Source organism: Dasypus novemcinctus, chromosome 10, assembly GCF_030445035.2.
Source record: "Dasypus novemcinctus isolate mDasNov1 chromosome 10, mDasNov1.1.hap2, whole genome shotgun sequence".
NCBI lineage: Eukaryota > Metazoa > Chordata > Mammalia > Cingulata > Dasypodidae > Dasypus > Dasypus novemcinctus.
Genome location: NC_080682.1, coordinates 107,134,035 through 107,148,916, shown reverse-complemented (window position 1 = coordinate 107,148,916; position 14,882 = coordinate 107,134,035). Strand labels below are relative to the sequence as shown.

Below are 14,882 nucleotides of genomic sequence, written 5' to 3'. Positions count from 1 at the left end.
AAAAAAGGGTTAAAATGGCATATTGTTATATATTTTTTACCATAAAAATTTAATTAAAAAAAAAACCACAATGAAAAATTACAGAACATGTTTCAACATAATTCAACTTTTACAAAATAAAAACACATGATTTACATAAAATGGTCAATGTGGGAAGGTTATTCACTATCTAGACCCATAAGCCTATGACCAACAGTAACTCCTTCATTGTAAAAATACTTCACAATGATCTAACTGCATGTTCTCAAACACTTCAAGTAGCTAAAAAAATGAGGATTCTCAGCATCTTGCACATTCTCCCCAAATGTGGAAACTAGAAGCTCAGAGAATTACAAGACTGATCCAAGGTTTATAGGAATGAACAGAATTCAAGGCTTCAACTTCCCATTCAGTGTTGCTCCACAACTCCCCACTGTGTGGTGCTATTTAGGGGAACATTCCCAAGTCAAACAGGAAAATGTAGTAAGGGTGATGGCTAATAAGCTGAATATAGATTTAGGTACTAGACTTAGCAGGAACTGTACTTTTGTAAGGCTGAATTTGGGCAAGTGTCCAGTTCTTATCTGACTGAAAAAGATGCAGCTCTTCTGTCTCCGCAGGTACACAAACTCTGGAACCAGATTACCCAGGTTTAAATGTCAGTTCTATCACTAGCTGTGTGACACATTTATCAACTTTTGTGCCTCAGTTTTCTCACCTGCAAAATAGGACTGTAAGAGTACCTTCTTGTTAGTACTATTGTGAGCATTAGTTAGCTAATGCATGTCAAGGACTTGGAACAATACCTGGCACAAGTACTGAGTATTGTTATAAGCTAGGAATTCCTCAGCTATAGGTTCTCAGGGGCCTATGACCAATAAAACAGCCTAGAAATACAAGAATCCTGTATTAGTAAGACTGTTATCACTTGTTGCTCTGTTCCTGCCATCAAGGCCATGATTCCATTTTTTCACATCTTCTTTCTTTTTATAGGAAAAAATTTTAGAAAATGACAGTTAATAAAGGGCATAGAGAAACACATACTTGTGGAAAACAGACAACAAAAACTAAAAATGCCACTGGCTTCTTTAATTGGTTAAAAGCATAAAATGTAACAGGCAGAAAGTCTGTTTTAAACAAATTAAAAAGCTGTGTTTTTTTCAAGTCTCCCCAAATCAAATATGTACACACCCACAAAAATGGTGTGTGAAAGAAAGCTCTCATATACAAGAAGTTGTATCCTGAACTCATAAGGGCAACAGTTGTTTAAACAGGAATTAACACAATAAAGCTAGCAACAGGTTTATAATTTTAAAAACTGATTATTTAAATGCTTCATGGCACAAAGCTATATTACATAAAGTACTGATATGCGGAAGGAAGAAGTCTGTACGGCTTTTAGCAAAAATTCTTTTCCAGGAAAGCAAATCAAAACAATGCAATAAACAGATCAAGGAGGCTACAGCTAAACATCAGAGCTACAACTTCTCCTATCTGTGCTAAAAAAGCCTATTTATCCAAAACAGACTAAAATTTCAGGACAAAACAGGGCCATTTTTAACAACTGTTACTTTACTTCACCCATTTTAAGTTTTTTGTTTTTACCCCACCTCATAATTCAGCATGATCCAGCAGAAAGACGGCTGCTTTTAGAATTGACTATTTCACTTTTCTTTCTGTGGCGAGACTGTCATGGAGCCTGGATATTTCAGGCTCATATGCATCCATGACCAGTGTCCCGCTGTGGTCAAAGAACTTAGCAATGGACTTGGTGAATTCCGCTTCCCGCTGCTGCTTTGTTCTTCCACTGATAAAGGTCAGCTTCAGGGTGTATTTGTCATCGAACCTAAGCATCAGGGTAAAGATAAATCAAAATCCAAACACAGTCAGAGATTCAATCAGGAACAGTACGGTGCCAAGTGTATCTGAAGAACAGGGCTGAGTTGGGCATTGGTGATAATAGGAAACACACAGATCTGATCTTTAAAAAACAACACCACCACCACCCAGGGTCTCCTCACTACCTTCAAGATACTAGTTTCAATTCCTGAATATTGCCAAATCCATGATTTATAATTACTATCCACCTCCTTTACTTTGTCATATAATACTGCTGAGTCATACAGACTATCCTCTCTACCACTGGACTTTACACTTGCCATATTAGAAGGGTTTTCCCTCAAGATTTTTCTGTCCTATCTTACCTCACTAGTGCCTATTTGTTAACAGTATACTTGGGCATAAATTTTTCTGGGAATGCCTCCCAAACCCTCCCAAACCAAGTGAGATGCCATTCTTTTGTCATTTACAGCATCATCAATCAATATTCAAACTCAAATATTGAGTGCCTATCTTACACCAGGTAGTATGACAGGCCCTCATACATCATTAATGGACCTTATCTTTACCATTGAAATTATCTACTGAAATGATGTTTGTATATCTTTGTTCCTCACTAGACTAGGGGATTCTGGAGGGCAAGGACTTTGTCTTACTTGTTTTTGATCTCTACTTTGACATATGGCAGGCAATCAAATTTTTACAGAATAAATGAGGGGCCCTTATGTTCAAGAATGCTCCCCCAATTCCAGGCTGCTCATTCCTTGCACTCTGTATTCAATCGGCTCTAGGGTCGACCCTGATTCCAGGCCAGGGAGGCCAACTGCTTTATGATATCAACTACACAGATTCCTTAAGCTACACCTTAAGGTGCTCCAAAGGACTTTATTATCTCCACCCATTCAAGAGGGTTTAATGATACCAACTTGTGACAGGATGACATTCCTCCTCCCTGTCTCTGCCGGTTTCTTTCTCTAAGATGAAAGCAATTTCCTAAGCATCCTGTTTCTGCAAGCGTAAAATGGGAAAACTATCAATTCTTTTCAAGACTACTGTCAGATTAAAACAGTGCCTCATATAACTGGTGCACAGAAAACCAGAGATCCTCAATAAATTGTTGGTCTAGCCAGTAATTCCTAACCCGGCTTACCAGGGCACCTAGGTAGGTAGGAGTGAAGGTTCTTGAACTATTTTCAATACCTCAAAAGATTTTCTCAAGCTCAGACCAACTGCTGCTAACTGACATCATGGGAATTTAAGGAATTCTAGGTCCAGTTTTAATGACAGGGCATAATCTGATGAGTTGTGATGAGGCAGTTTAGGAATAGATATTCATTAACTCAACAATATTTACTGAGCCCTACCTACATGTGTCAGGCAATTTTAGATGCTAAGGATATAAAGCAGTGAACACAAAAGACAAGTCTCTGCCTTTTGGAACCTTCATTTTAGTGTGTGTAAGGGAACAGATGATAAAAAAAAATTATTTTAAAGATGGTAGGTAGGAAAGACTTCACTAAGAATCAATTTTTAAGGAGAATCCTAAAGAAAGTAAGAGAACAAGCCATTTGGACGAAGAATATCTTAAGAGGAGGGAACAACAAAAGCAAAAGCCTTGAGGGAAGAATGTGCCAGGAATGTGTGAAGAACAGAAAGAAGGCTAAAGTGTATACCATGGAATGGGAAAGGATGAGCCCATAGGAGATAAGGGGTCTGTCTGCATATTTGTGGGCACAGTGCAGAAAACAGACATGTATGGGCTTCTAAGGCATCCTGTAGATACTGGCTTTTTCTCTGACAGAGTTTTGAGCAGAGAACTGAGTTGACCTGATTTATATTTTAAAAGGATCACTCCTCTGTACTAGGAATAGACTACTGGTTGGGGTGGGGGTGGGGGGTGAGGGGAAGCAGCTGCAGAGGTCCATTAGGACACTATTCAGTAATTCAAGTGAGAGATGATGGTAACAAGTGGAGATGGGAGTAGTCAGACAATATATTTAGATGGTAGGGCTTATAGGATTTGCTGCTAGATTAGAGGAAGGCTGGAAAAAGAGGAGTAAAAAATGACTTCAGAGTTTTTGGCCTGAGCAACTTCAAGGATAAAACTGTCATTTATTGAGATGGGGAAATCTGCAGGAGGAACAGGTTTAGAGGAGGGTAACAGTTAAGTTTCGGACATATTAACTTTGATATATCAAGTAGCATACAAGTGGGAATGTCAAATACAGAGCTAAAATATACATGGAGTTTAGAGCAGAGGTCTAGGATGAAAATATAAATTTAGAGATCGTTATCCTAAAAATGGCATTTAAAGTTTTGGAAGACTAGGTAAGATGCTACCTGGGGAGTGAACAGATTTTAAGGAATTGTCAAATTTAGAGAAAGAGAAGATGAATCACAAAGCAGACTGAAGAACATATTATGGTAAAGAGAAAATTAGAAGAATGTGGTATCCTAGAAGTCTAGTTTTTTTAAAAAAGTGTTAGAAGGAGGGTATAATCAACTGCTGAGAGGTTGAGGTCAAGTAAAATGAGGAGAGAGAAAAGAAGACAAGAGCAGAGCCCAAGAGACAAAGGGAAAGGGAAAGAGGAACAGGGAACTGGAAACATTAGGACAGGAGAATAATGGGAGAGGAAACAATTTTTTTTTAATTAGGAGAAATTACAGCATGTTTGTATGCCAGACAGAATGATCCAGCAGAGGGGGAAATGTTGATTAAGTGAGAAGGGAGAGAATATAGAGGAAAGAAGGCAGAGTATTATACAAGTAGGTGAGAAATGATGAGAGACTTCTGATTCCATCTACTCAACAACAAAAATAGCAAGGCCATGAGCTAAAAGTCAAGATGGGGAAGGAGGTGTAGGAGGCTTGAGGATAGATAAGAGGGTATGAAAGATTCTTTAGTACACTGAGAGAGTGACTGGACTACAGAAACGCCGTGGAGCAAGTGAAAGGAAAGAGGGACAGTGAAAAGGTGGTAAGCTCAATGAATTATAGATGCCATTAAGGCTAAAGAACTGAACAGGAAAACTACAGGAAGATACACTAAAAAAACATGAAACAATGCTCAGAGTAGAATACTTTAGACTGAAATTATTGAAGGGAATTAGTTACTAGTAATAGCAAAGTATAAGGAATGGTCATGGAAGTGAGTATGTAAGGCACGGTAGAAAACAAGATAATTAGAACAGAGGAAGTAAATGAAATGAGAGGGCAGGGTGCAGAGTACTGAAATAATAATCTTCTTGGATATAGAAATCACAAAGATTTTTAAAAGGAACCATGTTAAAGAGTGTCAAAAAGTTAGAATCTTCAATAAAGAGGGGGAGTGACCCACGGGTCTATATTTAACAGCATTTTATGCACAAAAAGTGATGACATGAGAGGAGGGATGAGGCTGGACTGGAAGCGGCAAAGTAGAGCAAAGGGCATACCTATCTCACTCTAGAACCAGTGGTATGAGGACTGTAAGGAAGTGTGTTTCACTTAGGGCAAGAAAGAGAAAGGATGTTCAGAGAGGTTAGGATATTAAGAATGCTATAATTGACTTGACCATGACTTGTTTGGACTGATTAGGAGGCCAACGCTGCAGACCAGCCCAGGTGAGTTTCACTCACTCGCCCAAGAAAACTTTCTGTACATCTAAGCTATGCCAAGCCCTGGGCTTTACCAGAAGTAAATGAGACAGTTCCTGCCTTTGGACTTGGGGAGTCTAGTGCATAACAAATGGTGAAGGAGCTCACACTGTTGGGGAGGGTGGAGAAGTACAGAAAGCAATTATAGTACTGTGTAACCAATACTAGTAGAGATAAGCATAAAATGATCCTGCAAATACCTAAGAGGACTAAAGTATGTCAGGGAAGGCTTCTTGGAAGAGGTGAAAAGTAGGAGTTAGCCAGGTGTTAGAAAGGCGTTCAAGACAAAGAGAAGAGTATGTGTAAAGGCACAGTCATTGGGAAATCTGGAGAATTTAAGAAATTTCAATTTTACAATATTGCTAGAGTGTGAAGCTGGAAATATCTCTGGGAAGAGATACTGAAGTACTTCATAAGCCAAAGGAGTTTGAATTGAAGACTTTTTGCAAAGCAGTCACATAGCTTGTAATAAATCAATTTGTGCCAGGCAACCAATAGTCTTTGAAAACTTTTATTGCCATTTCAGATCATGTGACCTGGCAGTTATAGAACAAGACATGTGAATAAGGTACTATTAAACCACTAAGTCATTCTTTGAGAGAGGAGTGGGGAGAAGAGAACAACTTCCTCTCAACAGGAACTGACAAATGCAGTATGTAAAAAAAGCTGCAGGGAAACCTACTTACAGAAAGGGGTCAAATTTACTCGACTCAAAATACCTAAGTGAGAATAAAAATAATGAAATGCTAGGGCTAGAATTCTGAAGCTCCTCTCCAGTGGCCTGATGGTCTTAGATTTATGATGGCTAACGCCAAAAGGAGTTGGAGAGTCCTTCTAGGAGAAGGCTGCAATATTAGAATGAATAACTGTCTGCTCCTCCTTCCCACAGGCATCTTTACAAGTTGGCAATGAGAGACATACTTTGATGTGTGTGAATTTTTGTACTTAAAATCTGAGGACCTACTATGGTCTAGGAACTATACCATGTGTTTTGAGGTAGTGACTAAGTGCATGAGTTTTAGACTCAGACTTGGGTTAGAATTCCTGCTCTACCACTTTTGTACTATATGACCCTGGACCAATTAATTAAATCCTTTCGATGTGCCTCCTTACCTATAAAATCGATTGTTTTAAAATTTCAATGAGGAAAGCGGACTTGGCCCAATGGATAGGGCATCCGGCTACCTCATGGGAGGTCCGTGGTTCAAACCCCAGGCCTCTTTGATCCGTGTGGAGCTGGCCCACGCGCAGTGCTGATGCACGCAAGGAGTGCCGTGCCACGCTGGGGTGTCCCCTGCGTAGGGGAGCCCCACACGCAAGGAGTGCGCCCCGTAAGGAGAGCCACCCAATGTGAAAGAAAGTGCAGCCTGCCCAAGAATGGCGCTGCACAGACGGAGAGCTGATACAACAAGATGACGCAACAAAAAAGAAACACAGATTCCTGGTGCTGCTGCTAAGGATAGAAGTGGTCACAGAAGAACACACAGTGAACGGACACAGAGAGCAGACAACCAGGGATGAGGGTTGGGGGGCGGGGAAGGGGAAGGGGAGAGAAAGAAATAAAAATAAATCTTTAAAAAATAATAAAATAAAATTTAAATGAGATAATGCACCTGGCACAATAACCAGTACATGGTAAAAGCTCAATAAATGTTTGCTATTATTATAACTGGTATCTCATCTTCCCAACAACTCTAGGAGTCATTTTTTATCCTACTAATGCTCAGATAGTTTACATGACTTACCTAAGGTCACATAGGAGACTGAGCTGGACTTTGAGCTCAGTTCTGGGTATCTACAAAGACCTTTTGTGAGAGCTACACAAAGTTATATCCACTGCTGCTCAGAAAAAAAGTCTGTAAACTGTACTTGTATGAGTTGCCCAGCCCATTGCTCCAGAGGTTCTTGATTGGGTTAAGAGTGCATGGGATCATAAAAGAAATAGAAGCTAAAGGGTTCTTCATGGATAACAGAACTTAACAACATTTGGCTATATGGTCCTATATTCTAATTGGGCTGAGATAACCACCCACATGGAAAAAACAATCATTCTTTATTCTTCCCCCAAAGTACTTTCTTCCACAGTTCATCCTCAAAGCTTCTGTGATAAAGCAATCTCACAATTACAGTGCTAGAAAAATCTTCTAGATCATTCACACACATTCATACTCCTTTCTTCATTTTACATAACTAGCACCATAATCTATACAGAGTAGGCATACAATAGTCGGTTGTTGACAATAACTCAACATCCCAGGAAAAAATCAAACACCAGGATTTAAGAATCAGTGAGGATGGTCATACCGTTTGAGACTGGAGGACAGCTGCCAAATATCATCAGGATCCATTCCTGTAGGATCTTTTCTATGGGCCACGAGAAAGATGCTCTTCTCCTTATATGAGGTATAAATGGTCAGGATCCCCATCATCACAAAATAGGTTCAAATTAAGTTAAGGGTGAAAATACACAAACATACAAAAGAGAAGTACCACAAACTGACAAACAAGGGCTATGAAAACTTTCATGACAGTTCTAAAGACATTCTTGTTCAAAAATGCTGTAAAAAAATTTAGTTTCATTTTCATCTTCATGTTTACAAACCACAGAAGCAAGGCCCTCTCTGTTTAATTCTCCAAAGCACATATCAAAAAGCAAGAAAGGAATAAAGCAAGGATAACACCAGCTCTCATCTTTATTCAAGGACAACATGTACAAGAAGATCCTGTTACCTAGTCTGTCAAGACTTTATTATAACTATTATAACTATACTTACCTTCTATTAAAAAAACAAACTGGGGGAAAAGGAGGTGGCTCAAGCAACTGAGATTCCCTCCTACCACACAGGAGGTCCCAGGTTTGGTTCCCTGTGCCTCCTAAAGAAGATATGCAAGACAGCAAGCTGACATCGTAGGCTGGTGTGGCAAGCGGACACAACAAGATGAGGCAACAAGAGACACATGGAGGAAAACATAATGAGATAAAACAAAGCAGGGGGTGGAGGTGGCTCAAGTGATTAGACACCTCCCTTCCACATGGGAGGTCCCAGGTTCAGTTCCCAACACACAACGAAGACCAGTACACAACAAACAGACACAGCAATTGCAAACAACACAGCAAATGCAAAACAATGAAGCGGTGGGGAGAAATAAATAAAAATTAAAAAATTAAAAAACTAAGGGAACAGCTATGACTAAAGTGGTTGAGCACCTGCTTCCCAGCTGGAAGGTCCCAGGTTAGGTCTCCGGTGCCTCTTAAAAAACAAGCAAGCAAGCAAACAAACAAAAAAACCAACCCAGGGGAGCTGATGTGGCTCAGTGGTTTAGCGCCAGCTTTCCACATATGAGGTCCGGGGTTTAATCCCCAGCCTCGGTACTTCAAAACAAAATAAAACAAAAACAAAGGACAAAGCAAAACTAATAATCATAGCAGACTTGACCAAGTTCAGCTGATTTCAAGGGTAAAGAATAGTGACTTGAAATAGTTTTACTATAAGAATGTTATTTACTATGCATATATATAGGCTTATTATCATATTCAGTTTTGACAATATTAATAGGTATTATAAATATTTACTTTGTGCCAAAAACTGGCATAATAGTTTTGTGTCTACTGTGTCATTTAAATTATATGAATGGGAGAGGAGGCAAGAAAAACAGTGTCAAGGGTATAGACTTGGGAATGAGGCAATCCTAGATTTGAACGGTGGCTTTTAACCAGTATAACCTTGGCAAATTACTTATCTTATCCAAGTTTTGGTATCCTTGCCCTAAAATGGGAATAATACTGACTCTTTAGAATTGTCATGAGGTTTAGAAGTGACATACACAGTACCTAGCAAACAGAAGACACTTATAATGGTAGTCACTACTATTATATATAAAACTGGTATTATAAAAACAAGATCTTCTCTTGTTTTGAACAAATATAACAAAACAAATATAAGTACCATAAAGGTAGTTTTCTTGCGAGGCCATAAATGTATAATAATGTTGCTGTTATTGTTCAAACCTCTTTAGACTCCTCTGGGAAACACCTCAAGAACCGATGGCATTTGTTTTGAACTGCCTTAATAGTGAAAAAAATTCATACTGGATGATTTATGTGATTACTTTCTGAACAGAGTCAAGGATCAGTTGGTGTCAACATTGGTGAATACAATTTGGGATCAATTTAGTTAATACATTTTTGATCAGGACCTACTTTATTAGATGGTTTGCTAATTGCCTCTGAAGGTAAACCCCAAAGTAGGGTATTTCGATTTATTTCAGGAAGTGGCAACATTCTTATGATAAGCCACCTCCCAAAATGATTCGCTGTAAAAAAAATTAGTATAGTACAGGTACATGGCAGACACTAAATAGCACTATCTGGCTATTAAGAATGAGGTAGACAAATATCTGATAAGGGTTTAATATTCAGAATATATATATTTTAAATCCTACAACTCAACAACAAAAAGACCGAAAAAAAAAAAAATTTAAAAATGGGCAAGACTTGAATAGACACTCTCCAAAGATGATACACAAATGGCCAAAACACACATGTAAAGATGCTCAACATCATTAGTCTTTAGGGAAATGCAAATCAAAGCCACAATAAAAAGACCATTTTACATCCACTAGAATGGCTACTATTTTTAAAAAAATATAAAATTACAAGTGTTGGAGAGAATGTGGAAAATAGTTACACTCACTCATTGTTGGTGAGAATATAAAATGATGTAGGCACTGTGGAAACCAGTTTGGCAGTTTCTCAGAAAGTTAAGTATAGAATTACATGTGATCCGTCACTCCCACTTCTAGGTATATACCCAAAGAACTGAAATCAGGGACTCAAATGGATATTTGCACACCAATTTTCATAGTAGCATTATTCACAATGGCCAAAGGATGAAAGCAACTCAAGTTCCATCAACTGATGAATGAATAAAATGTAATATATAAACACAATAGATTATTCAGCCGTAAAAAGATGGGGTTCTCATACATGAAACAACACAGATAAACTCTGAAGACATCATATTGTGTGAAATAAGTCAGAGACAAAAGGACAAATATTGTATGATCTCACATGAAATAATTACAGTAAGCAAACTGACAGAAATTAGAATAAAGGTTGCTAGGGGCCAAGGAGGGCTAGGGAATGGAAAGTTAATGCTTAAATTGTACAGAGCTTCTATTTGGGGTAATGAAAAAGTTCTGGTAATGGATGGTAGTAATGCCACATAGCACAACACTGTGAATATAATACCTCTGAATTATATATTTCAATGGGGTTAAAAGGAGTAATTTTAGGCCATGTATATGTTACTACAATTAAAAATACATATAGCGGACTATATAACACAGTGAATCACTCCTAACGTAAACCATGGACTATAGTTAATTGTACAATTCTTTCACCAACTATTAACAAATGTGCCACACTAATGGAAGCTGTTAAAGGTGGGGAGGGCAGTTATATGGGAACTGTATTCTACGTGATTTTTCTGTAAACCTACAACTTCTCTAATTAAAAAAAAAAGAATGAGGTAAAGCTAATATGGAAAGATGTTCAACATATTTTTAAGATTAAAAAAAAGTGCAGAAAGGTATGTACAGAATGACTCTGAATGGGTACTCAGAAGAAAATTTTGTTAATATGAACATGTAAAACTTTTGTAATATGATAAAAGTATAATAAAAAGTCCTTTGAATTCAACTTTTCAGAAATAATCAAGTTAGGTAGGTCACAAACATGAGTCTACATTTATCAAAAAAGGAGAGGGGAAGGAAACATTTGAGAGCCTATTACATACCATAGGTATTATAAAACCTCCATTTTAATCTGTATGGTGATTCTGAATATTATTATCTCCATTTATAAATAAACAAGATTCAAATAGTCTCAAAGAAGTTCTTATAAGCACAAGATTACAAACCACCTTAGTATCAGAGCAGGATTTCAAATCCAGTCCCAGAATAGGTTCTTAATTTCAATGTAACACAAATCACACCTATATATCATGCTCTACTAGTACCCCCCAGTCTGGCCTCTAAGCTTCAAGGGAACCTGATACAGATCTGAACCTCCAAAATCAGAACCTTCCCTAATGTCCTGGAATAGCTGGCTTGAGGCAGTTTGGTATATTGGGAAAAGTTCTGGGCCATAATGAGAACAGCTAGATCTCACTATTACTATGTTTTTGCTGTTCAGTGGTTATACTTGGATTATAATAACCTCTATGTTAACAACTAAACTGAATTAAAACAAAATAACCATAAACCATACTAAACTAAAATATCAATGATAGTTACTGTATAATTTATAGCTGTCCCTCGCTCATGTTGTTAAATTCTAACATTAGCAGGTCCTAAGATGAAAATTTGTTCAAAGAGGAGTATCAATAGATATTTTTAAAAGTAGCCACTAAAAAACAAATCTGAGTATAAACAAAGGATATGACACGACACACAAAGCCAGAACAGGCTTGGACTCTGGAAAGGGATGCATATAATCCCAAATCAAAGCCACTATGGCAAAAAAACAGGAGATCGTACAAATGGTGAGGCGACCGTCAATTAGACCAAAATTCTCCACATACTTGTACTTTTCCAGAAGAACCTAATGAGATGAACAAGGAAACAAGTTAACAGAAATGCTTCCTTCCTAATACCCTGTATTTTTAGTTTCCACAATACAAGTTAAGTTAAGAATCATGTGAATTACCAAATAGTTCTCGCCAATTTGGGATTTTACAACTCTAAGCAAACAAAATTCAAGCTGGTTATAAAGAATTCCAAAGGAAAAAGAGTTCATCAACCTCTCATGTAATAACTATTTTTTTAAATGCTCGACTTTTCCCTAGAATGCAGTTATAATTTTCTTTTCCCTTTTTAAGTGGAAAGATGACCAATCAGATGAATATCCTATCTTGCTTCAACCTTCTCTGCTCTAGGCTAATTAATCTCAAACAATAAATTGCTAGCTTTCTAGAATTCACAAATTAGACAATATGAGAAGCCTGAGAAAGTTAACATTTACATTTTCACATATTTTCCCTTATATATACTGTGAGAATTTCAGAAAATTTTTTGGGTTCAATTTCTAAAACTGAAAATTAAGGTCATTCCAAATTACAAAGAAAAAGATCCTATAGGAGATGGGTCATTAACTATATACAAACAAATGGATCCCTCCTCAGGAAAGTACCTTTTTGGCAGAATCATCCAAAGAATTTTTCACAGCTGATCCATCCCACTTGTCAATTTTTACAGGCTTATCATCAATCTTCCACTGTAAAACAAATAGAAAAGTTGTGCATCAAAAGACTGGCATCTTCTGAAAGTAAAATTAACTACTTCCTTAACAACATCCTCAAGTATATGTATCATCTGTTCTCATGCGTAGTGCTGATGCGCGCAAGGAGTGCCATGCCACGCAGGGGTGTCTCCTGTGTAGGGGAGCTACACGCACAAGGAGTGTGCCCCATAAGGAGAGCCACCCAGAGTGAAAGAAAGCAGCCTGCCCAAGAATGGCGCCGCACACACGGAGAGCTGACACAACAAGATGACGCAACAAAAAGAAACACAGATTCCCGGTGCCGCTGATAAGGACAGAAGTGGTCACAGAAGAACACACAGCAAATGGACACAGAAATAAATAAATAATCTTAAAAAAAAAAAAATCTACAGGCCCAGAACCCCAGAAAACTTATATGCTGCAAGTACTGAAATGTGAAGTCACATATTCCATCTCCATTTTACCTAAGTGGACATAGAACTCATTCTGAGACCCCAAAGCTCAGTAACTATAGATACGTGAACTTAGAAGACTAACAAAATGGGGAGGATGTCTTTAATACATCTCTGTCAGATGGCACCTTTTATATTTTACCAACATGCCTTAACTTTAGGAAGACAGAAAATTTAGTATGGTCTGCTGAACAGTAAATTTTAAATTACAAAGCAAGTCCTGGACCCAGTCCCATCATTAGTTAGTATGTGACTGGACAAACTCTGCTTTAATTTCCCTCATCTACAGATAGAGGTTTAAGTTTCCCAAAGAATGTATCATTCAGAGGCAAGTCATTTTCTCACACAACGATGTCGGAGCTAAAAATGATGTTAGATTGGTGCAAAAGGAATTGTGGTTTTAGATTGTGAATTTTAAATCATTATAACTAGGCTCAATCACACCTTTATTAATCAAAATAGGAACCATTACAATCAACACATTTTTGCCAATGAGAAATAAGTTTATTTCTGTAGCGTAAATATCTGTGCTTTGGGATTCAATGAACTCATGGAAAACATTTTCTGCATACTGCTGGTTATGGAACGATTTTCCCTGCAAAAAGTTGTTGAAGATGCTTGAAGAAGTGGTAGACAGTTGGCGAGAGGTCAGGTGAATACAGCAGATGAGGCAAAAATCAGTAGCACAATTCATTCAACTTTTGAAGCACTGGTTGTGCAACATGCCATCAGGCATTGTCATGGAAAAGAATTGGGCCCTTTCTGTTGACCAACACCAGATGCAGGCATTGCAGTTTTCAGTGCATCTCATCGATTTGTTGAGCATACTTCTCAAATATAATGGTTTTGCCAGGATTCAGAAAGCTGTAGTAGATCAGACTGACAGCAAACCACCAAACAAGTGACCATGACCCTTTTTTAGGTCCAACCACTGAGAATTGCTTTGGGAAACTGGGAAATGCTTTGGAGCTTCTTCTTGGTCCAACCACTGAGCGGGCTGTCGCCAGCTGTCATATAAAATCCACTTTTTACTGTATGTCACAATCCAATCAAGAAATGGTTCATTGTTGTTGCACAAAATAAGAGAAGATACTTCAAAATGATGATTTTTAAAATTTTCAGTTAACTCATGAGTAACCCACTTGTCAAGCTCTCTCGCCTTCCCAATTTGCTTCAAATAAGGAATGACTACAGAATGGTTGGTGTTGAGTTCCTTGTTAACGTCTCGTGTAGTTTTAAGAGGATGAGCTTCAATGATTGCTCCAATTAGTTGCTGCCAACTTCAATGGCCAGCCACCAAGCTCCTCATCGTCAAGGCTCTCATCTCCTTTGCAAAACTTCTTGAAACACCACTGCACTGTACATTTGTTAGCGGTTCCTGGTCAAATGCATTGTTGATGTTGCAAGTTGTCCCCACTGCTTTACAAACCATTTTTAACTCAAAATCACTTGAATTTGCTTTTTGTCTAACATTATTTCCATAGTCTAAAATAAATATAAACAGCAAGTAATAAGTCATTAGCAAAAAACCATAAAGTGAGAAATGCACATTAAAATGATGTATAATGATGTATAATCACATTTATTTAAGAATGTATTCCAACATCAAACGGCAAATTCCAAAAATGCAAAACTGCAATTACTTTTGCACCAACCTAATAACACTACTCATGGAAGTCAATGTAAATTCTACTT

At 37.8% G+C, this 14,882-nt stretch overlaps 1 protein-coding gene across 1 annotated transcript in view; it reads right to left on the bottom strand.

The window, feature by feature from the left end:
* Positions 1-1,047: 1,047 nt before the first annotated feature.
* Positions 1,048-14,882, bottom strand: part of SPCS2 (signal peptidase complex subunit 2) — a 34,807-nt gene continuing 20,972 nt past the window's right edge. Inside the window, exons 2-5 of the mRNA XM_058305952.2 lie at positions 12,646-12,729; positions 11,898-12,057; positions 7,758-7,893; positions 1,048-1,825 (exon numbers count right to left, since the gene is read on the bottom strand). Of these exons, the coding sequence (XP_058161935.1) occupies positions 1,639-1,825; positions 7,758-7,893; positions 11,898-12,057; positions 12,646-12,729 (567 nt within the window). The 3' untranslated portion in view covers positions 1,048-1,638. The remainder of the gene's footprint in view (positions 1,826-7,757; positions 7,894-11,897; positions 12,058-12,645; positions 12,730-14,882) is intronic.